This window comes from Littorina saxatilis, linkage group LG5 (assembly GCF_037325665.1).
Source record: "Littorina saxatilis isolate snail1 linkage group LG5, US_GU_Lsax_2.0, whole genome shotgun sequence".
Lineage (NCBI taxonomy): Eukaryota > Metazoa > Mollusca > Gastropoda > Littorinimorpha > Littorinidae > Littorina > Littorina saxatilis.
The window spans coordinates 62,459,478-62,485,138 of record NC_090249.1 but is presented as its reverse complement, the minus strand read 5'-3'; the positions used below and the strand labels follow the sequence as shown (position 1 = coordinate 62,485,138).

General features: G+C 42.5%; 1 protein-coding gene across 1 annotated transcript in view; it reads right to left on the bottom strand.

Annotated features, from left to right (window-relative positions):
* Positions 1–6,715: 6,715 nt before the first annotated feature.
* LOC138967663 (VWFA and cache domain-containing protein 1-like) overlaps positions 6,716–25,661 on the bottom strand; it is a gene marked incomplete in the record, with an annotated part of 73,038 nt that continues 54,092 nt past the window's right edge. The window contains 16 exon segments of the mRNA XM_070340302.1: positions 6,716–10,333; positions 10,888–11,112; positions 12,176–12,321; positions 13,042–13,158; positions 13,497–13,612; positions 14,535–14,621; positions 14,923–14,988; positions 15,318–15,516; positions 15,893–16,015; positions 17,280–17,390; positions 17,925–18,008; positions 20,360–20,457; positions 20,709–20,851; positions 22,244–22,333; positions 23,512–23,590; positions 25,118–25,223. Coding sequence (XP_070196403.1) covers positions 9,900–10,333; positions 10,888–11,112; positions 12,176–12,321; positions 13,042–13,158; positions 13,497–13,612; positions 14,535–14,621; positions 14,923–14,988; positions 15,318–15,516; positions 15,893–16,015; positions 17,280–17,390; positions 17,925–18,008; positions 20,360–20,457; positions 20,709–20,851; positions 22,244–22,333; positions 23,512–23,590; positions 25,118–25,223 — 2,224 coding nt within the window.

Here is a 25,661-nt window from a genome sequence, read left to right as displayed (position 1 = left end):
TTGGCAGTTTCTGTCTCGTGCCCTAGCCAGGCCTCCGTGGATCCCGAGCAAGTTTCCTGCTAACACAGCATTGCTCACCCACTGGTGTGTACGGCCCGACAGCCATTTGGTTTTATAAACTTAGGAACAAGGAATTTGGCACAGATGAAGTTAGCTGGTTTTTTCAAGGGCGGTCCCTAACTTTTTCCTTTGAGTATATTTCTTGAAATTGAGGGAAGCTGCCTCAGTGGGAATTACCAGTGGAGTCTGGTCGTTGGTGCTACTATGAGTAATGAACTACGGTCTGCGTGTTTTTGAAAGGAAAGGCCGAGCATACACTGTGCGCTCGATATCATGCCTCTTTCTGCATCTTATTCAGTGTCAACTGTGTGAGGAAAATGTCATGTTGGGCTCACATCTTTTGTGAATATTCAGTTTCTTGACTGCTACAGTATCAGTTGTTTGCACACTGTATTTTGAGTCATTAATGTTCCGATAAAGTTGAACGCTACGCCAAATGGCAGACAGACACACACTACGCCCACACACACACACAGGGACACTCTCTCTCTTCACCACCAAAGCAAACACAAGCATCAGTTGACTGACTGTGGATTTTATTACAAAATCTGCTGAGGAAGAAGGATCTGACCTAAAGTTGTACACATTGTGTTGTTCATACATCGTGTTGTATAGTGTTGTACAGTCCCACACGCCAACCTCACGTCTATACAACTGGACAACATGGCCGTCAGGTATCCAAACAACCCAGCATCAACAAGACAAGACAAGACAAGACAAGACAAGACAAAACAAGACATGACATGAGGATGGTACCAAACTATTGTGGTGTCTGTACATGCAACGAAAAAGACACAACGGAAAAAAAACCAGGGAAAGAAACAGTGAACCCCGTCTGCCAGCCGGCACACAAACCCATGTTTAAATGTGATCATTTTGTTCCAACTTTGTCGCAGTTTTTGTTGTTGAAAGTATAGAGTTATTTTGCTGAACAAGAACAGAAACTCCACTCTTATCCCCACAAAAGTGTTCTTTGTTTTTATTTCACTGCTCCAAGATAAATATTCTAGATTATTCTAAGCTATTCTATACTCCATCATTTTCCTGCAGCACATCCTGTCAGTATTGTGGCTGGAGATTAGTTGGTCAACACTTTACCCGTATTGGTTTTTTTCTTGTTTTTTGCTGCTTTTATTTTATTACATCTTTTTTTGTTTTGCCCCAAAAAGAGATGATCATTGTGTTTTACTTAACTTCAAATCAGTACCTGCTGTGTTCCTTTCTTTCATTCCTGCCAGCAGGGAAGACTACATAATCACAAGAGAGAGAGAGAGAGAGAGAGAGAGAGAGAGAGAGAGAGAGAGAGAGAGAGAGAGAGAGAGAGAGAGAGAGAGAGAGAGAGAGAGAGCATAAAACAAAATCTAGAGGTATAGATCATGGATATATCATAGAGAGAGAGAGGAGACCCAGTACATAATACAAGATTTAAGGGTATATAGATGGATAGATGAGACAGAGAGAGAAAGGGGGGGAGATAATCATGGGTTTCTGTGCCTGCAATGATAGTTGTGTTCCCTGCACAAAGTATAAACTTTATCTACTCGGAGAAAAACAACAAGAGAGGCTTACATTATTCATTAATGTTATGACTCAACGCCTGCTAACCCGGCACAAGGGCCGAAGGAGACCCATTGTTTTCAAAATCCATAATTTGGGAGGAGATAAGATACCTTGTTGGTGAAGCTAGATTTACAGTGCTGGGTCTAAAAACCTTACGAGCTTGTGTGTTGTAAAAGTAAGCGTGAGTCCGCAAGACTCATGTCTATGGCTAATTCTTGTTTGAGTATTCTTCGCTGTTCCGGGGGGTGTGAATGTAATTACTTGGAAGTGAATACAATGTACCACTCTAAAGTCAGTTCATATAATAATCCAAGCACTCATGGCTAGGGAAACAAACATGACACAACTTGTAGACAAAAACACATCTCTTTACAAAATGTACAATTCAAATCAAATCGTCAACAACAACAAGTCTCTTGTCAATATGCGACCAAACTGACAACAGAATCAAAGATGAGAAAGAACTCACAGCCTCTGACCCTAAACAGAGTATAAATATTTCATTCTGCATATCATCCTCACACACACTCTCACACACTCTGGCACGCTTCTTTCTTCCATGCATAGCTGGCTGAAGCCTAGTGTTGTGTACAGAAGACAGGAGTTGTAGGGCTTGTTGAGTGTTGCAATGGGTTGTGTACAGAAGACAGGAGTTGTAGGGCTTGTTGAGTGATGCAATGGGTTGTGTACAGAAGACAGGAGTTGTAGGCTTGTTGAGTGTTGCAATGGGTTGTGTACAGAAGACAGGAGTTGTAGGGCTTGTTGAGTGATGCAATGGGTTGTGTACAGAAGACAGGAGTTGTAGGGCTTGTTGAGTGTTGCAATGGGTTGTGTACAGAAGACAGGAGTTGTAGGGCTTGTTGAGTGATGCAATGGGTTGTGCAGACTGTAATGTACTTATGTAGTTGCTGTAAGCTCTGTACAATCCGCACAGATTATTGTGTCTGATGCAAAGTGCTTTGTTGTTTAGAAAGCAGAGATGTTTGCTGCAGTGCAATAGGTAGGCTGCTAGTAGACTGTTGGCGTGGGCTACACTTGTTCACAGAGCACACAGGTGTGTGTCTAGCTTGGGACAGTGATAGGTTGTTGTGTGCTAAACTTGTGAATGGCATATATGCAAACAACATGTGTATTAGAGTAAGTATGCATTTAGAGTACTTACTTCCCTTTGTTTTTCACATCTCTAAATAGCGCTCTGCCTCATCTTTTTTTTAAAGATTCTTGTGAATAAAAGAATGCAGTGTTTTTGTCAACAACAAAAAGCTACAGATCTCTTTGAAGAAGAAGCTGACTAACATGATGAGGAAATGAGAGCGCAGAAGTTGCATGAAGTATATACAGAGACATTGACACCACCAATGAGACGTAACACGTTTATGTAACATGTCTCATGCACGCTTCTTCCACAACACGCTTATTTATATATATGCCCTATACACATCCACCTTATGTATCTGTTACATACAATGTATATCCTAAACAGTAAAATCATACACTGGCCTTAGGCTTAAGGGCAGACCGGGTAGGCAAAATGAGTTATTTTTGGTCTCATACACCTTTTTGGGGTTGTTGCATTTTTCACACCTTTGAACATCCTGGAATGCATTCAATAATCTGCTTTTGTCATTTTAGACATGTATTCATGTAAATAAAACCATTTTCAAACCGATGTTTTGTTGTTTTTGTCTGTGTTTTATCAAAAAAATCGAAAAAATGGTCAACTTTGGATACTCCGTGCTGGTAAATGTGCGCACATGACATGACCCTTCGCTGTTCAAACTGTGTGGAAATTTCCGTTCTTCAAGATGACGTCATCACCGTTGGGGAATTTCCGTTGACATAGGCACAAAGAGAGAGAATCCGTTCCAACCGAAACCCCGGAATTAATATATGCAAATATATGTAGGTCAAAGGCATTTGGCGCAAGCGCAGTAGACAACTTATCAGTCCCCCGGTGTCAACAAATCCATGATGTTTTCACCGATTCAGCAGCATTTTTCAAAGTTTTGAGCTGCGGAGAACAACCCTAACATTGGAAATGTTCGGCATAGTGGCAAGAAATATCAGAGAAAGATGAACCAGCAGCAGCGAACAGTAGAAGGAAGTAACAACACTCCGAAATGAACCAACATTATCGTATTGAAGCAGACGACATTCTAAGATTCTTGACTCGACGAGGTGGGTTTTGCTTCTATCTCTTTTCGATCTTGTTTGTTTGACAACGTGATTTATTGCCAATTGTCATGTTGTTGTTGTTGTAAGAATGTGTTAGGGTTTGCAGGTAAATGATAAACAGTTTGTGTCTGAAGTATTTTGCGTGTTTCTTGATGCCGCCGCCGCACCCCCCCACCCCCTCCCTCCCTCCCTCGATCATCTCTGTGATATCGTCTTCACAACCCCTATTTTATTGTTCTTCGCTGGCCAGTCCTTGAGAGCTTACTATGGTGTAACATGTCATCATTATTCTTTGTCTGGGGTCAAACTGAGAAGCAGCATCTGAGCGATGTACGACTGACTCAGTTTCTGTTTCTGGTCATTGACCGTAGGAAAATAAGTACCCTACTAGAGAGCGTTCTCTAATTCTAAAGGATTGGTTTACACCAGCATGGCTGACCAACCTATCATTGACAGCAATATTGTTGTTAAATCTTTTCCATTAACTAAGGAATAAAAAAAAAAGAGTTACACTAAAGGACTGGGGATGCAACTCATGAATCAAAAGCATAAAGATCACCTGCAAACAGTGCTAGGTTTAGGAAATCTGAAAATGTATACACACACACAGAACACACACACACACAAAACAGACAACAGACAAGAAACAAGCAAATACATAGCAAGTGTGATGAAATAAATTAATTTTAAAATATGAAAAGAAAGAAAGAAAGAAAGAAAATAATTCAGCTAGTTTCAGTATTAGTTCCTGTGTGTATGTGATTGTGTGGTTACTCAAATCCCATAGTAAACTTGACATGTAAATTTTGTGACAGGGGCCAATTAATGAATGTCTTTTGTGTGTGTGTGTGTGTGTGTGTGTGTGTGTGTGTTCGTCAACCGACATATGTGGGTACGAGCCGCTGAGGTGGTTGTAAGAAAACCCGCCTGGTTGGGGGCTGATTGGGATTTCTGATTTACCAGCCTAGCCAAAAAGTTGAGGTACACCCCATGTAACATGGTCATTTGCAAAATAAAGTACAAGCACTTGTTGACGTTTATATTGAGTCTTAAAATTTGCAGCTTATTACAAACAAAAACCATGGACAGTTGTATCAAATATTAAATCAGTGTTTGTGTATTTATTAGGTTGGAGCAAGGGGAGAGCCAGTCCTCCTGTGGTGGCAGCGAGGAGAAAGATTGACCTGATGGAAAAGTTTGCTAAACCGGAACTACCCTCTTCCACAGCAGAAACATCAGCTTTGCCATCTTCTGACCAACCATAAGAAGATACAGATACTTTGCCATCTTCTGACCCATCACAAGCAGATATGGATACTGGTACTGTGCAACGTCACTCCGCTGACATGTGTTGGGCTTTTGTCAACATTGATCAGCTCAATCTATTGCTGAAAGGTTTATATCCTGTACTGAATGCTTGTCTGATAGCAGTCTGATTATGAAAGAAGGTGATGCATCAGCCCAAGGATTTGCACAGGCCCTGCATCTGGAGTGCATATGAGTGTCCATTCAAGTCTGCAGTTGTTTACTCTTCTCCCGGTGTTTGCAAGGCTTCGGGTGGTAAAGTTGCATTTTAAATAATCCGCGTATGACCATGTTGGTACATGGAAAGGGACATTCAGCTTTACAGAAATTTGCTGCAGTGTTAGGATTGAGCACAGAAATACTGTAATTAAAATGTTGCAACTTTTGAATGGCTTGATAGCTTTGTTCCATTTGTGTATATATAATTATGTAATGTTGTTGATGATTTGTGAAGCATCATTTCTATGCAATGGAATAAGAAATCAGTGCATCCGTTGGGTTTTTATGAGTCTGACAGTTTGGTTCTGATCAATATTTTCATATCAGCACAAACACAGATAATTGACTTTTTTAATGTTTTCATATGATTTTTTTTTAAATCAAAAAAATCTGATAATTTGATTATCAAATCATTTCCCCTTCATAGTTAGTGTTATTCTGGTTAAAAAAAAACACCCCATTAATTCAAGCTCTACTGTGGTACTAGTTTACCGGGGTACTAGTGAGACTCTTTTACATGCTGTTTTCTCTACATGTAATTTGAGACAAAATGTGGTAATTAAAATGTTGTAACTTTTGAATGGCAAGATGGATTTGTTCCAATTTTGTATATGTTGTTTATGATTTGTGAAGCACCATTTCTGTGCATGGAATAAGAATACAGTGGATTCCTTGTGTTTTTATGAGTCCGACAGTTTCGTTTTGATTCATATCTGCACTAACATAGATGAGTTTTCAAATGATTTTTTAAAAAAAGTCTGGATAATTTGATCGTCAAATCATTTCCCCATCATAGTAAAGTGGTTATTCTTATAAAAACATATCAATTCAGGCTGCACTGTGCTACTAGTTTGAGGTACTGGTTGGAATCTTTCAAATGCTGTTTTCTCTGAATGTAATTTTCAGACAAACATCTGTAATTAAAAGTTGCAACTTTTGAATGGCTTGATGGATTTGTTTCATTTTTGTTTATGTTGTTTATGATTTGTAAAGCGTCAGTTTTGTGTATGGAATAAGAGTTAAGTGCATTGGTTGGGTTTTTATGAGTCTGACAGTTTGGTTCTGATTCATGTTTTCATATCGGTACAAACAAAGATGGCTGTTTTCATATGATGTATATAAAAAAAATCCTGATAATTTGATTGTCAAATCCTTTTCCCTACATAGTAAAGTGGTCATTCTGATAAAAACATATGAATTCAGGGTGCACTGTGCTACTGGTTTTTTTATGTACTGGTTCAAATCTTTAAAATGCTGTTTTCTCTGAATGTAATTTTCAGACAAAACGCTACAATTAAAATGTTGCAACTTTTGAAAGGCTTGATGGATTTATTCAGTTTTTGTATATGTTGTTTATGAGTTGTACAGCATCAGTTCTGTGTATGGAATAAGAGTTCAGTGCATTGGTTGGGTTTTTATGAGTCTGACAGTTAGGATTTCATGTATTTTTCTTATCAGAATTGAACCGGTAACTGAAAATGCTAAATTAAAATAATATATTGCTTAGAAATGCTTTTCGATACACAGAATTATTAAACACACACATATTGCTGCAAAGAAGAAATATTGGATCAAAACATGCACTGGTTCACAAACTGCAACATTTTAAAAAAAGCACATTTTATAACGTTTTTCTCACATTTTGGTGAATAAAACCCCCAAAAATTGCTTTTCACTCAAAATTTAAAATGGTTTCCCTTAATTAGGTTATTCTGCTTGCAAAAATCAAACAAGCAGCAAGCTGTTTCCAAAAAAAAAAAAAAAAGTGCTTGCCTACCCTGTCCCCCCTTAAGTCATAATCATTATATATATATCAACATTATTTATCTCTAACTCCCTCCAAACACACATCCATACACACACTTTGTCACTCAGTCTCAATACTTGACACATAACATTTCACTGTATAACGAGGTACTGAATCAACTGTTTCATTTCGCATGCTAAACACACAGCATTTTACCGTACAACGAGGTCCTCAATGAACTACAGTATTTCTTTTCTTATGATTCAAATGACTTACAACAAATTGATGTAAAAAAGACATTTTTATTTGCTGAATCTTCACTGCATTTCATCAACCATTTCTGTCAGCCATTTTGATCATCTCATGTTTGATTCCATGCTTACACGCTTCATAAGTCATTATATGTAAATATTTGATTCACTATTTTACAATTTCAGAAAGTTAAACACTCTAAGCCATTTACCTTATCAATAAATCAAGGACAAATGCCTTAGTTTTTACAAATTACCATTTCCTTTCATCTAAACAAAAAATGATTTGAAGAAGCGATGAAGCATTAAGTACCTTGTTTTCTCATTTTCTGTTTGAAGATGACTTTTATTGTTGTTCACAAAATAAACTATGTTTTTTAAATCTGAAAAATGGTTAACCTGTGTGTCATGTATCTGTCCTGCTGATTTGTACTCTTTTTGTTCGTATTTTGTGATCGTTGCATCCACAATATTACAGGTAAAACACACACAAACACGCACACAGACACACACTGGCAGTCCTTCAACAAAGATCTACCCACTAAAAACTTTGCTGAGTGCATAATTTCACAAGTGCATACTGTTAAATCAGATCATTCAAGTTTTCCTGCATAATTCATCAAGCACTGCACAAAGTTTCTCTGTGTTTACCTGCAGTAAAGTAAATCATATAACATTAACACATAATATAACTCATTCCCTGACTCTAGCTGGGATGCCATGCAGGATGTATCCTTCACACGACTCGAGCTAAGACTCTCACAGCGTTTTGCAAAACCAGCCTACAAAACACAGTGTGGTTTATATCACATAGAATTCAAATCTGTAATCTGTCACCTGATAGGTCCTAAGCCTGTGTTTATTAACATAATGCCCCGATCTACTAACATAATGCCCTGATCTACAAGCTGGCCTGTCAGAACAGGACCAGGCAGTGACAGCAGCTACAGTAAAACAGCGCATTAATACTGTCTTCAAACCAACACTCTCCATACATGTCTTTTTGTGGCCTGGTCCCCAACTAACCCCGTGGAAGTGACGTCACATACTGAAACAAGGGCAACCGTTTGAGATTGACTCAGTGGGGCTTAGAATATCACACTGGTTATCAGATTATTGTTTTGTTGTTAAACCTTTACCATCAGAATGGAAGAAATAAGGTGTGAAGGTAGTTTTAACAAGAACATTGTTTCCATTTCAATTCACTAGAATGTCTCTAGAAATAAGGTAATCCCGAAAGAAGATAAAAGTACGATCTGAGGACACTGAATCTAGTGTGCTACCCCCCCTCCCCTCCCCTCCCTCCTCTTGCATGACTAGTACAATCTTCACATCATTTGCTACAAGTCATTTCTCATGCTAATCATCTACACGTAAAGCTGTGATGTTTGTGACCAACCGTCTCTCTGTATTTGCTCACAACTCGCATCCTTCGTCATGCTCACGATCACTCGCACGGCATTCACCATTCAGACAGTTTTTGTTCCTTTGTTGTGAGATGGGCAGGTCTCAGGGGAGACAATTGTGAGTGAGGAAAACACTGAAGATCATCAGTGTTGGCAGCACACAGCGGGAGACAGACCCACACCCTCCGGCCCCTCCCTGCCTTCTGTCAGCAGCAAGTCAACATCTGAGCAATCCATGCTACCCAGCCTCACCAATCATCATCCAGGTTGCCCGGCTGCACTGTCCATTATCCAGGTTGCCCGGCTGCACTGTCCATTATCCAGGTTGCCCGGCTGCACTGTCCATTATCCAGGTTGCCCGGCTGCACTGTCCATTATCCAGGTTGCCCGGCTGCACTGTCCATTATCCAGGCTGCATAGCTGTACTGTTCATCATTATCCAGACTGCCTGGCAACTGTTCATAATTATCCAGACTGCCTGGCAACTGTTCATAATTATCCAGACTGCCTGGCTTCTGTTCATTATTATTTCATTTCATTTTCATTCATGAATTATCCAGGCTGCCTGGCTTTTGTTCATCATTACCCAGGCTGCCTGGCCCCACTGTTAGTGACAATGCATGATGCCTGGCCTGTGTGTGTTAGAGATGAGTCCTGCTCAGCACTGGTGTGGTTTTGTTGTGTGTCATGTAACTACCCTGAGCTTGTAACACCACACCAGGCTGTCACTGTCATGTCATGTCATGTCACTCACATGTGTCACAACAAAGTCATACAACTGACTCGTTGAACAAATCAAACAGTGAACACGACCTGTTTCAAATCAAGTGAACACTGCATGACTTAAAAAGTTTGTGTTTACTCAACATTGTATAGAGTGTATTGGGTAAGCACACACAGTCCCACTGTCTTCACTCCCATGCGATGATGAAGTCATGAATTTCCCTGTTGAAGTTTGAGGTGGTCCAGCAGTGGGGGTGCACATGTACCCGTCACACACACAGCCCAGTGCAGACGCACCTAGCCTCTTGATATACACACAGTGACTCCTCACACTTCACTCCCTGCTCAGTGGCTGTCTGCACCACACAGTCCAACATTGTGGTGTCATTCAACAAAGTGGGAGTGGCTGCTGGGAGTCAAAGAGCAACGTTTGTGTCACCATGACAACGGCCCTCAGTGCGAGTCGACCATGTGTACCTGGACGTTAGCGATGACACTGTGCGGTCCCTTCAGGCTGGTTGCCCCAGCGACGGGAGAGCCCACGTCGGAGGTGAGACAGGTCTGCTCGGGGATGGGGGTGTAGCAGGAGAGGCGGGTGTGGGGGGGTGTGGGGCTGCGACTGCGCCGTGTGGAGGATGAGGGGGGCGGGGGGAGGACAGGGGGGTGGGTGAGGATGGTGGTGTAGGGGGTGGGCTTGAAGCGATCCTTCGCGATGGAGTGCGGGTCTAGACAGGGGAGGGAAGCGTGCTCCGAGTCCTCGTGGGGCGTCATGGTGCTGTAGCCGTGGTCGCTGTCACCCCCTGCCGGCCGTCGGTACGACGTGTTCACTCTATACGGTGAGATGCTGGCCGGGTTCTCAAAGGACGCCAGCACAAAGTTGGTGTGACCTGCAATGATGGAAACTCTTTGAACACTGACTCACACAGGCTGTGAAACGGGCACATTCACTCAACCTTTTACACATGGAATAAAAAAGCTGTAGTTCACACACACACCCACCCACACACACTCACACATCTAACTGGAAATGAAGACAAAGAAGGGAAGAAGCTTCTGCAAAACACAAGCAACAAGAGCAAGTTTTTAACATGTCAACACGCCTCTGTTGCAAACTCTCAGCCCTTCCAGTCTGTATGTGAACATCATTTTGTTCCATGGGCTACAAAGCCCGAGTTATCCTAGTTCACAAGAGCTATGGTTGATTTTTTTCAGTTTGTTTATTCACATACATAAATAGACTGATCTTTTTTTCTAGTTCACTCGCACACATACTCCCTTTTGTGCCCACAGGTCACTCACACGTATATGCACGCTCACATTTCTTCAGTTTACTCTCTCACATAAGCACGTTTACATTTCTTTATTTTAATGTTTCACAAAGCCTGAGCTAAGCCCTACAGGCTACAAACACACACACAAAGACAGAAAGCGGACAACCAACCTGCGGTGGTGTCGTCGGTGGGCTCGGGCTCGTCCTCGTAGTAGTGTGAGTTGCGGTGGGGGTTGTCGGGCAGCGTGGAGACGTACTGGTGGGAGTGGCGGTGCACGTGGTGCCGGTAGCAGTAGACGCCCAGCGCCAGCAGCAGGAAGCATCCCATGATGCCCCCTGCAACCGGGCCCACTGGCGTGCTCTTCATGGTCACCGCGTCCACCTCACTGCACTCCGCTGGGGACAACACAATACAATTTTGTATGGATAAGGATAAGATTGTATATAGTCCTGTGAGAAAACCCTCTTGAACATTCGGGTAGCTTCGCCAGAGCCCCTCTCTTGACGCGTTCAAGAGTAGGTTGAAGACTCAGTTCTTCCCGTAGCTGGCTGCGACTTTCATGTTCGACGTGATGTGTTGTGCCCCAAAAGACATTCTTGTGCTGTGCTCTGTGAGAGGTGTTTTCTTTGTGTTTAATATTATTTTGTTTGGACCTAGCTATTGATGTGTACATTGTTGTTAAACAGTTGTTTGTTGTATGTGTATCAGGGTTTGCTAGTGTGTGATAGCCAGATAGGGTTCGTGTCCGTCTGTAGATGTTAGTTTCTTTGTTAGTCCTGTGTTGACAACTCTTCGACAAGCGCTTAGAACATTACTGTACCCACGGAATACGCGCTATATAAGCTTCATATTGATTGATTGATTGATTGATTGATTGATTGATTGATTGATTGATGCTTTGACTGTGGGGAAAGCGAGCTGCCATACAGTATTAAGCTACCCATTTTTTGTCTTTTTTGTGTATTCATGTTTGCAAGCCCTGAGACTTTCGCTGTGAACTTGGGATCTTTATCGTGCGCATGCGTGCACACAGGGGCGTTTGGACACCGAGGAGAGTCTGCACAAAGTTGACTCTGGGAAATAAATCCCTCGCGGAACGTGGGGATCAAACCCACACCGAAGGTGATAACTGGTTTTGAAGCCAGCGCAGCTAGCAACTGAGCTATTTCCCCATGTATCTTCACATCAATCATACACATTAACCTCTTCGCTGTCAGGAAATATATGTTGACAAAGCATTACCTGTATTTACCTAAAATTGACAACATACAGTATGCCCTTGTTGTATAAATGAATACACCACTCACACACATTGTTTGTTTGTTGCTTTTCTTCTTCTGTTGTTTGGTGAATGATTTGTTGCCTGTTGGAGCAAGTTACCCAGGACGTCAGCTGATGCCCCACAGGCAGTGAAAGTGTTAATAAACACTATTGAATAATTCGTACAATTAGACTCACCACTGATCTCATCGCCGTAGGGAGAGTGAGCACCCACCACGCCCCCAAAACACACCCGCTGGGAGTCGCAGTACGCTGTTTTCAGAGCCGTCTGCCCGTCCTTCTCCACCTGACACCACTGGCAGTCCAGCACGCCAAGACACTCCCTGAAAACACACACATACAATCATGTCACATTGTCCAAAGAAAAGCAGGATAAGTCTGAAAAGACACTCTAGTCAAGGTCAAAACAACACCTATGTCAACACATGAAAACACACGGGTCAAGACCCAAGACAATCCCAGTGAAGTTGTGGTCAACACAAACCCTACTGTGTCCCCCAAACAACACCACCCAGTCAAGTCAGTCTCACACAAACCCTACTGTGTCCCCCAAACAACACCACACAGTCAAGTCAATCAGTCTCACACAAACCCTACTGTGTCCCCCAAACAACACCACACTGTCAAGTCAATCAGTCTCACACAGACCCTACTGTGTCCCCCAAACAGCACCACCCAGTCAAGTCAATCAGTCTCACACAGACCCTGGAAGCGTTTGGCGAGATTTATTAAACCTACATAGTCAGTCAGTCAATGCAAGCAGGAAAAGTCAAGTCAGGCCAATGCTCATGTGGGCAAATTCTATGTTTCTATGTACACCTGATGCCTTCCTTATCAAATAATCTGTTCTTTCTGCTCAGAAAGGATAACAATTGAAAAAACCAGCAGGAAGTAAAACAAGGCATACAAACATGCTTGGAGGAGACCAAGACAGAAATGCCCTGCCATCACTACACTGGACCAAGAGAGACAAGACAGAAATGCCCTGCCACCACTACACTGGACCAAGGGAGACAAGAGAGGACACAAGGGAGGTAGCTCACATCTTGGATTTGCGCGCCTGACACTTGGGGTTGTAGCACTGCGACAGTGTGGCCGTCAGGTCAGAGGGCGCCACCATCAGCTGCTCTCGCTCGGGGTCGTGGGGACAGCTGGGGTTCCTGTAAGCACAAACACAGTGACAGAGTTACAACTTAAACTCAGTATGGCATTACTACGACCACAAGTCACCTCACAAACTTGAGCTTACACAACACTTTATGAAGCTAGACAAAAACAAAACAAGTGTCCATACATAACGGGACTTAAAATACACTTTGTAAAGGCAGACAAAGACGTTAAAATACACTTTGTAAAGGCAGACAAAGACGTTAAAATACACTTTGTAAAGGCAGACAAAGACGTTAAAATACACTTTGTAAAGGCAGACAAAGACGTAATCATCAGAGAAGCACAGAGTGACATAGGGTGAAACAAAGGGAGAGAAGCCTGTACTCACGAGTCATCCAAGTCGACGAGTTGTCCTGAGCAGAGGTCCATGTCGAGCGGACACTCACAGGGACACTCACACTCCGTCTGCTCCATACGCTTGCAGTTGAGACACAGTCTGTCGTACTGTCAAATATAGACACACACACAAACATTACACCAACTGTCTCCATCAACTACAAACATTACACCAACTGTCTCCATCAACTACAAACATTACACCAACTGTCTCCATCAACTACAAACATTACACCAACTGTCTCCATCAACTACAAACATTACACCAACTGTCTCCATCAACTACAAACATTACACCAACTGTCTCCATCAACTACAAACATTACACCAACTGTCTCCATCAACTACAAACATTACACCAACTGTCTTCATCAACTACAAACATTACACCAACTGTCTCCATCAACTACAAACATTACACCAACTGTCTCCGTCAACTACAAACATTACACCAACTGTCTCCATCAACTACAAACATTACACCAACTGTCTCCATCAACTACAAACACAAGTGCACAGCCATTCACTTGCAAATGACCATCACACTCTGTCACATTCCCGAGAAAAAAAAGTAAGGTGCATGGCGAACGGCATGAGCCACAGACAACAAAACAAAAACCAAGACTGAAAAAATAACAAACAAGGAAGAATGAACGCTTTATTTACAATTACAGATACAAAAGAATCCTTACCTGAAACTAACCTGACAAAGAAAAGCCTACTGACAGAATTTACTAAAGAAGCAAAGCTAGAAGACGAAATAAATGATGTGTTACGTATCACCTTAGTACTTTACCACATACCCTACTGCACATCCAAACCCAACGCTGTCCTAGCCTGCCCTAATTAATACACAGCTCACACACACATCGTTCGCTCACCATTCAAACACCACAATAAACTAATTCACGTGCACTCTCAATCTCTGGTCACAAGCATACTCTGACTTGACAAATTTATACCCCGTTCACTAAATGTGAGAGACATGAACACATATCACTCTACAGACGTCAGACACATGAACACTTACCATGCTGCAGGGACAGAAGGCGGTTGCGGTCTCACAGGTGTGATTGACGATGCCCAGAAAGACGTTGGTCCCTGGGATTTGAGTGATCTGCAACACACACCATCACGCTCAGTACTCACATACTATCACTCTCAGTGTTCATCTGTTTATCATGCCATGATGACAATGACAATGATTCCCCCCTTGAGAAGCTTATGTCTTCACACAAGCACGAATACACTCAAATTCAAAATCATAACAAATACAGAAAATAATGCATACACTTTAATGCGCCTGCCACACAAATTCACAATCATACCAAATAAAAAATATAAGTAGGGTGTGCGTGGAGTGCTATATAAGAAATAAAGAAGGTAAGCAGGGTGTGTGGGCGAGCGTTGCAACTGACCTGGTATCGGGCGCAGTGTTCTCCGTGAGCCAGGTTGGTCAGCACTCCAGTGAAACTTGTGTTGAACTGAAACACCACAAACATACATGCTTATCATCAACACATACATCATCATGTATCACTAGAACAGCATGCATGTTATACCCACACCAACCCTAACAACAGAGACACAATCTTGACTCACAAACAGAAAACCCACAGAGAAACAACCTTAACAACTTCAGCAGCCATAGAAAACCCACAGAGAAACAACCCTTACAACTTCAACAAGCCACAGAAAACCCACAGAGAAACAACCCTTACAACTTCAACAAGCCACAGAAAACCCACAAAAAACCTAAACAACAGAGAAACAATATTAAGACAAGGGAAACAATCCTAACAAGTTGACTCACATCAAAGTATCGCTGCACGGTGCGGTCGTTGTAGCGGTTGCAGAGTCGCTTGCGCACGAAGTGTCGGTGGTTGAGGATGTCGTTGGCCACCAGGGGCTCCATGTGTGTTATGTGCCGCTGCTCTGCCGGCCCCTTGCCGGTCGGGTCGATCAGCCCGGGGTGGGCCACCAGGTAACCCTCGTCGTCCATCAGGAAACACCTGCAGTACAGGTAACAACAGGTATAGTTTCAGTAAGTGTAGGTGCCACTTCTGCTGTTAGCTTTCATCATCCAACAAGATACACTGGTACACTTGTGGTCCCAATGTATACACCACTAATGTTTCAGCAGGTGGCCTTGCACAAAACAAGTGCAACACAGGTACACACACACACCCAGGTACACACACACACAGACAGACAGACAGACAGACAGACAGACAGACAGACAGACACACACACACACAGACAGACACACACAGACAGACAGACAGACAGACAGACAGACAGACAGACAGACAGACAGACAGACAGACAGACAGACAGACAGACACGGAGATTATAAACAAGAAGAGAGCAGGGAGAGATATAACATACCCGAGTGCTGCATGTTGACAGGGGGGGATGAGGTCGGCCAGCAGTTTGTGGAAGTAACCCAGTGTAATGTCCATTCCCATCACTGCTACCACCTTGTCTGATGGGCTGTGTAGGGCTGCCGGCCTGTGACACAGATACATCTCATTACACACTGACACAGGACACAGGAACAACACATTACACACTGCTACCACCTTGTCTGACAGGCTGTGTAGGGCTGCCGGCCTGTGACACAGATACATCTCACTACACACTGCCACATGAGAGAGTAACAACACATTTCTTCAAATGCAGTTATCACATGCTTCTGACTGTCTGCATCATGTACCCCAAAACAACAAGTCCTTCTTCACTTATACATCACAACGTAGTCTCTATGACTGTTCACAGGACTCAATATTGCAAACAGCCTGACAGCCTGTCACAAAGAGACAAGGCACCTCCACAAAGTACCTCCATGGTACCTGATTTTAGCACAGTTCATTTCCTTCTGGCTGTCCGGTCTCAAACAGCAGTGACAAATCTGTCCTCCCTCTGCATGTCAATACAAGTGTCGAGACTCAATACTCAGACCTCAGGTACATAACGCACTCAGCTGTCACAAATCTGTTCTCCCTCTGAATGTCAATACAAGTGTTGAGACTCAATACTCAGACCTCATGTTCATAACGCACTCAGCTGTCACAAATCTGTCCCCCCTCTGTATGTCAATACAAGTGTTGAGACTCAATACTCAGACCTCATGTTCATAACGCACTCAGCTGTCACAAATCTGTCCTCCCTCTGTATGTCAATACAAGTGTTGAGACTCAATACGCAGACCTCAGGTTCATAACGCACTCAGCTGTCACAAATCTGTTCTCCCTCTGTATGTCAATACAAGTGTTGAGACTCAATACTCAGACCTCATGTTCATAACGCACTCAGCTGTCACAGATCTGTCCTCCCTCTGTATGTCAATTGACTCAATACAAGTGTTGAGACTCAATACTCAGACCTCATGTTCATAACGCACTCAGCTGTCACAAATCTGTCCCCCCTCTGTATGTCAATACAAGTGTTGAGACTCAATACTCAGACCTCATGTTCATAACGCACTCAGCTGTCACAAATCTGTCCCCCCTCTGTATGTCAATACAAGTGTTGAGACTCAATACTCAGACCTCATGTTCATAACGCACTCAGCTGTCACAAATCTGTCCCCCCTCTGCATGTCAATACAAGTGTTGAGACTCAATACGCAGACCTCATGTTCATAACGCACTCAGCTGTCACAAATCTGTCCCCCCTCTGTATGTCAATACAAGTGTTGAGACTCAATACGCAGACCTCATGTTCATAACGCACTCAGCTGCAGAAAGCAAAACCCAAAAAACGTGACACTCACTTTCCCTCAAAGATGGTGTGGCTGATCGTGATGATGTAGCCAGCTCCACCCACGTCCAAATATGGTGCCGACAGGGTCACGTGACCCGGGTACTTCAAAGCATTGGCGTACCTGTAATGAGAAAATGACCACAATGTTCAACGCTAATGTCACCACTGCCTTCACCAGACTGAATTAAGCTGCACCTGTTATATGAGGTGCCCTCCAACAGGAGAAACATCTCCAAGCAACAAATATTTTCTGCTCTTTGCCTATGGGCTACAGCAGTGACGCCATGACTCATCGTTATCAATTCATAGCCTGAGAATGATGACACAAGTGCAGACTGATCATGCAGCTCTCAGCATACTTCTTCTTCTGTCTTGCTGGCACTATGCTAAACTGTTGATGAGACCAAGTCTGCAGTTTTATGCAGGGACTCCACCGGACCCCACACTTTCTTCTTCTTCTGCGTTCATGGGCTGAAACTCCCACTTCAATTCGTGTTTTTTGCATGAGTGGGGTTTTACGTGAATGACTGTTTTTACCCCGCCAATCAGGCAGCCATATGCCAGTTTGGGAGGAGTTTCCCCTGGAGGTCCACTATCTCAGCATACTACACTGCCTAACAAGCGGATGTGTGAGAGCAGACTGCGGGATACTCACCAGGCTCGCTGCACTGGTTCAAAAGACTTGTCTAGCAGTGTTCCGGGGAACATTCGCAGCACTCCACTCGGCATCCCTATGTACCTGCACACAGTCAACGTTGAGAATAAGGATAAGATTCTATATTGTTAACATAAAGTGTTGTACACAGTATAGAATGTAACGTTAAGGATAAGAATAAGATTATATATATAGTCCTGCTTGGTGTTAACATAAAATGGTGTGCACAGTATAGAATGCAACGTTAAGGATAATGATAAGATTATATATATAGTCCTGCTCGGCGTTAACATGAAGTGATGTACACAGTATAGAATGCAGCATTATACACTATGGACTTTTCAGCAATATGGTTGTCTCTTTGCTTACTGTTCATTTATCAGATTTACAAGATAAACATTACAAAAGCATCAACACTAACATCTTGTTTTTTAACTGGATTTACTCTTGCTGCATTCTGTTTTCAAAACCAAGCTTGTGCAAGGAACATAAAATAATGCAGAAAGACATAACAAGTGTTGACCTTAACGAGGTCAAGAAGCCGCCCTTGGTAATATGGGGGTGGGACACGCAGACAGACAGACAGACAGACAGAGGGAGGGAGATTTTTTTTTTAACTGAATAAATTTTTTGTTTTTTGTTTTTGAAGTAAAGAAATAAATTTTAGAAAGAATTAATGTAAAAAAAATTAAATGAATAAATTAATAAATATTTAAATTTTTTTTGACCGAGCTCTTTACACGTGGTGACATGGTAGACAAACAAACACCTGAAACCCGGACAAACAGGCAGAGCAAATCCAGTAAGCACCCTTTAAAGGCGGCTTAATAATCCAACGCATGTTCGCATGCTGTCAGTGATAGAACGAGACCCGAAGGGAAGTAACTCATTACCGCCTCTTTCCAAAGTAAATGACGTACACACTTTTGCGTCACTTAACCTTCACAGTACCGATGATTTACTCATGAACGGCCCATACTTTCTAAAGAAATATTCAACATAAAAAGTATCCTTCTACACCACCCACGCCATCCAAATAAAAATAAACAAAGTAAAATGCCTTCTTTAATTCAAAAGTGGGTCGTCCACAACCCACCACATATAGACTGTGTAGTTCAAATGACGTCACTATTTATTTATTTGTTTATTTACGGAATAATTCTTCAAAAATCGGTCGTTATGAAGGATCTATGGTGTTTGAGATTTACATGAAGTCTCGATCAAAAATCCATGTCCCACCCCATATTACCAAGGGCGGGCTTCTTGACCCCGTTAAGGTCAACACTTGTTTTTGTCCGGAGTTCTAATCCAACGCATGCTTGTTTGTTTGTTTGCTTAACGCCCAGCCAACCACGAAGGGCCATATCAGGGCGGTCAACGCATGCTGTCAGACTCGAAGGGAAGTAACTCGAGTTCTGGGTGCGGGAATTCCTGCAAACGTATGAGTCTGTCAGTGGGTTTCGTCCCCTGGCTCTGTTTGTAAAAGCGTTAAAAGCTAATATCTTCCGTTTGACTACTGTTAGGAATGTAATTTTTTGCATACACCCGTCTAACCCTATTCCTAACAATTTCACGAAATTTGAGCTTAATTGACCCAGAGATACAAGTCTTACCAGACAAACACCGACCGCCCGCCCACCCGCCTCAAACAGACAGACAGAGCAAATCCAGTAAGCCCCATTATACTAATGGCGGCTTAAAAAAGACAAAGAGTCAAGAGGTAATCAGTTGTTTACTCAACCAAACACTAAAACAGCCATGTGAAGATACGGTAGTACTGGAAGTACCGTAGAACCCCCCCCCCTTTTAACTCATTGTCTTCCAGGTACGGATATATCTGTACTCACTCATATGGCTCTATCTGACCTGGTATGGATATATCCGTACACACAGTCACTTCAGTCGCTTCCTGTAACGTCGATCTAACGCCTGCATTCCATCGTGTTGATACAGTTTCTACACAGTTGCTACAATTCTGAGTGACCTGCTGCAGCCCAGCTGGTCTCGGCTAAAACAAAACTTTGTCAACATACGTGGGGTAGAAAGTGTTAAGACCCCCAATTTTAAGACTACCTCCTTTTTAAGACTACCCTCTTTTCTTAGATGTTCTGTTTATAACCTCTGTAATTTTACCCCCATTTTAAGACCCGATTTTTCTCAGATTCTTGGTGATCTTAAAAGGGGGGGGGGGGAGGTGGGTTTGCTGTAGAGACATTTGAAGAGGGGGTTGTAGATGCGGACAGTGGGGGTGGGAGCAGCCCAGAGAGTGAGGTTGGTTATTATTGTTTATCGTCTTTTCAGCAGTCACAGCTATTTGAGACCGATGCACGCAGCACCGACAGTGACAGCTATTTGAGACCGATGCACGCAGCACAGACAGTGACAGCTATTTGAGACCGATGCACGCAGCACGGACAGTGAGGGCGGCAGGTTACCTCCTGATGATGTAGTCCTTGAGGTTGCTGGTCTGGTAGCGCCTGATCCACTCCATGTTGATGCGACTGCTGGCCGCCACGTCGTTACGCACGCTATCCTGAAACACAACACCAGATCCTCGATGAGATTGTTGATGTTTTGACCAACACATCTCTCTGATCTCCATCACCTAAGTCATGATAAATTTTGTGTTGAGCAAAGTCACACAAATTCAAATGCTCCTGACGCTTTTCGTTATGTAGAGCGTTGCATGACGTTGGGTACACGTGTAAAACAACATGACACACACACACATGACATTGGGTACATGTGTAAAACAACATGACACACATAAAACCCTGCACGTACCTTGAGACCCGGGTTGGTGATGAGGCGTGTGTCATCCTTGAGGTAGGCCAGGTAGCTCTGCACGCTGCGCTTGGTCTCCTCCTCCGTCAGGTGTTCAAAGGGGTTGATGAAGCTGCTGGGCGACATGAACACTGTGCTGATCTCTGTACACACAGTAACACAAACATTATGATCCACACAATGCCCATCTGTCAGATGTTCTAAGGGGTTGATGAAGCTGCTGGGCGACATGAACACTGTGCTGATCTCTGTACACACAGTAACACAAACATTATGATCCACACAATGCCCATCTGTCAGGTGTTCTTAGGGGTTGATGAAGCTGCTGGGCGACATGAACACTGTGCTGATCTCTGTACACACAGTAACACAAACATTATGATCCACACAATGCCCATCTGTCAGGTGTTCTATGGGGTTGATGAAGCTGCTGGGCGACATGAACACTGTGCTGATCTCTGTACACACAGTAACACAAACATTATGATCCACACAATGCCCATCTGTCAGGTGCTCAAAGCAAGTCAAATCAAATTAACTTCATTATCTCAAGCTTGAGTAATGACAGTTGTGGTGCATATAACAAAAAGACAGAAAAAACCGACAACATCATTAACAATTAAATACATGTGCTAATAACATCATCATTGACTGTACACCTCACTGCATACACACACTCTCGCCATTAACATGTAAAACATTCATACACCCAAAATACACTGAATTCCTCTGAAAAATCTACAACTACCACCGGAGAAGCATGCCGTTAACATGTAACAAGAAGAGCAAACGCTCGATCGAGTCACTTTCGCAGTTCTGAATATTATATGAGGCATCAGATGGACAGGAAGAAATTGCTATTCACAACACAATGAGTCACGTTCACATAAAATTTGAGCCCGGTCACTTTTATAGTTTCCGAGAAAAGCCCAACGTTAAGTTGTGTGTTGCCGAACAGAAAAGGCTAGTTATCTCCCTTGTTTTTCTGATAACGTTCGTAAAAGGCTACAGATGTAAATACTTTGATGTAAAGAATAATCCTACAAAGTTTCAATCACATCCGATGAACTTTGTCAAAGATATAAAATGTCTAATTTTTCCTTTGACGCTGACCTGTGACCTTGAAAAAGGTCAAAGGTCAACGAAACCATCGTTAAAGTGTAGAGGTCATTGGAGGTCACGACTAAACAAAATATGAGCCCGATCGCTTTGATAGTTTCCGAGAAAAGTCCAACGTTAAGGTGGTGTCTACGGGACAGACTAACACTGACCGATTACATAGAGTCACTTTTTCTCAAGTGACTCAAAAATGACAATCAAGACTCACCCATGGTGGCCAGCTGTTTGAGGTGCAGGCAGAGAGAGTTAGAGAGGTGAGGTGAGAGAGAAGTGGAAACAGAATGACAGTACAAAGTACATGACTTGACTCACCCATGGTGGCCAGCAGTTTGAGGTGCAGGCAGAGAGAGTTAGAGAGGTGAGGTGAGAGAGAAGTGGAAACAGAATGACAGTACAAAGTACATGACTTGACTCACCCATGGTGGCCAGCTGTTTGAGGTGCAGGCAGAGTGAGTCGTGGGGCACCAGGTCGATGCGGTGGTACACCAGCTCTGGCTGGTTGTGCACTGTGACAAACAATCACTCATCACCTCCAGGAAACAACTTACATGTTGCTTTACCCACACTGTGCACACACTTCTTCCTTAACTCATTCGAGGCGCAGCTAAATTTCCCCTGTGTTCCCTGCCAACGCGCGATTTAGAGCCATTTTGAAAAAAATATTAAAAATCAACAACACAAGATAACCTTACATACCTTATGTTTTTGCAAAGTTTGAAACTTACTCTTTTAGAAAATATATGAAACATTTGAAAGTACATACCTTTTGTTGTCTTCATATCCACGCAAAATATCCAATTTGAAGCAAAACAAAAAAACTTTCTACGTCATGGGTTCATCATACACAATGTCATGATCGACACTTGCATTGCCCGAATCATCACCCAAATGATCGTCCATTGGCACAAAATCGTCACCAGAATCTAAAATATCATCTCCACTATCATCATCACTGAGGTCAAGATCAGAACCGTACTGAATAACACGTTCTAGCACTCTTTTCAAGTTACTACGTCTCAGCAGAACGATCCGCCATCTTGGAAAAGTCAAAACACGTGGGTCGCACACCGTCAACAAAATTTTTATTAATCCCAACAATTTAAGGGAAGGAACTGTTTACAGTGAATGGTACCACTGTAGACAGATAGAAGTTCATTGCAGGGGTTGTTTCCCTTGGTCAGCAGGACCGTTTACACCGTTAAAAATTCGTGATATCCGTCGGAACTCAAGTGCCGGCACGCAGCCAACGCTAAACACAGATGTCGGAATTCCAGTTCCGACGCGCCTCGAATGAGTTAAGCAACCCAAACATTAGGCTGTACATAGATATATTATGACTGAAACTTTCACGAAGATGTATGAAGAGGTATTTTTTTAATGGCAATGCGCACACCACCCGTCACGTATAATATGAAATTGGCTACTGTGATGTAAACCCACGACCAACATCGAGTGGGGTATCCAGATCCAGATCCAGAAGTGACACAAAGAACAGTAAGAATCAACTAGCAAAGGAGAGGAAGACTAAGCTTGACAGGAGAATACACATGTACCTCTACAAGCCAAGACTTGATTTGATATGTATTTTGTTCTCTCTGTGTTTTTTGCTGACAGATAATACATGTATCAGACCAGACTTGACTCTAGATCGACTTTATTCCACAGAAAGTGAGAGTCTACGTACTGTGGATGCCCTTGAGAGCGCGCTGGTCCTTGGCGGACAGCAATGACTTGAGCACCACGATGTACGGCGTGTTGTCCACCTGCACACACACACAGCATACATATAGCATCAGACAAATATTCATCATTTATATGTACACAGAAATCCCCCACGACATAATGAACTCATGTACATAAAAGACTTGAATGATACATGTAGCAATTCCTGTATGCAGACACAGCCACAATTCAACCTTGTTCACCTTCAAACAGACACATTATGCTATCAAATATGAAATGAAATTTATCCCAGTCATTCTCACATCCAAGAGTTCCAGGAACACTGTGGAATCCCCCTTAACACCTCCACAAATCTCAGAAAATCAGGTCTGAAAAAAGAGGGAGTCTTAAAACAGGGGTAGATTTACACAGGTTATCAACAGAAAATCAGGTCTGAAAAAAGAGGGAGTCTTAAAACAGGGGTAGATTTACACAGGTTATCAACAGAAAATCAGGTCTGAAAAAAGAGGGAGTCTTAAAACAGGGGTAGATTTACACAGGTTATCAACAGAAAATCAGGTCTGAAAAAAGAGGGAGTCTTAAAACAGGGGTAGATTTACACAGGTTATTAACAGAAAATCAGGTCTGAAAAAAGAGGGAGTCTTAAAACAGGGGTAGATTTACACAGGTTATCAACAGAAAATCAGGTCTGAAAAAAGAGGGAGTCTTAAAACAGGGGAAGATTTACACAGGTTATCAACAGAAAATCAGGTCTGAAAAAAGAGGGAGTTTTAAAACAGGGGTAGATTTACACAGGTTATCAACAGAAAATCAGGTCTGAAAAAAGAGGGAGTCTTAAAACAGGGGTAGATTTACACAGGTTATCAACAGAAAATCAGGTCTGAAAAAAGAGGGAGTCTTAAAACAGGGGGAGATTTACACAGGTTATCAACAGAAAATCAGGTCTGAAAAAAGAGGGAGTCTTAAAACAGGGGGAGATTTACACAGGTTATCAACAGAAAATCAGGTCTGAAAAAAGAGGGAGTTTTAAAACAGGGGTAGATTTACACAGGTTATCAACAGAAAATCAGGTCTGAAAAAAGAGGGAGTCTTAAAACGGGGGTAGATTTACACAGGTTATCAACAGAAAATCAGGTCTGAAAAAAGAGGGAGTTTTAAAACAGGGGTAGATTTACACAGGTTATCAACAGAAAATCAGGTCTGAAAAAAGAGGGAGTCTTAAAACAGGGGTAGATTTACACAGGTTATCAACAGAAAATCAGGTCTGAAAAAAGAGGGAGTCTTAAAACAGGGGTAGATTTACACAGGTTATCAACAGAAAATCAGGTCTGAAAAAAGAGGGAGTCTTAAAACAGGGGTAGATTTACACAGGTTATCAACAGAAAATCAGGTCTGAAAAAAGAGGGAGTCTTAAAACAGGGGTAGATTTACACAGGTTATCAACAGAAAATGTGTAGTTGTGGTCCTAGCCTCTAGTAAAAGCTGTACAGTAATAAAGTGTGGAGAGGGACTTAATCTCCCATGCTATCAACCCTGAAAGCAAATTGTGCCCACCCAAGCTGTTTGATAAAGTTAGCACAGTTGGTGATGGTGAAAGAGTAGCGTACCTTTTTCCAGAAGTATTTGACGATGCGCTCCACCTGTATCACCTGTCCGTCTGGCGCCGTGTGATTGCTCACCTCCAGCAACAGTGACGTGTGGCCCTCCTCTCGGCTGTGGAACACACATCAGATTTTACGTCAACCATGTTCAATACACGAGGAATATTGCTTGGCTCTAGTACATTCAAACACAACACAATTGAAAGTGCTCACTGGATTTCTTACACACACAAGCACACACACACACACACACACACACACGTAAGTACACACACACACACACACACTTGTCTTAACACTCCCCGTCCAACACAGCAACCAAAGTTACAGATACAACTTTCTTTTATACATTCTTTTCAATGCTTCACAAGGCTGAGATAAAGTGTGTAGGGAGAGAGACAGAGTGTGCTTACCTTGTAAACTTTGTAAATTGTATTAGTTTATTTCGATGTGTATCATTATTTGACTTGGCATTATGTGGGTTAAAACTTTGTACAGTATATTTTGATGTGTATTATCATTTGATTTGGAATTGTGTACAGAGTAATTT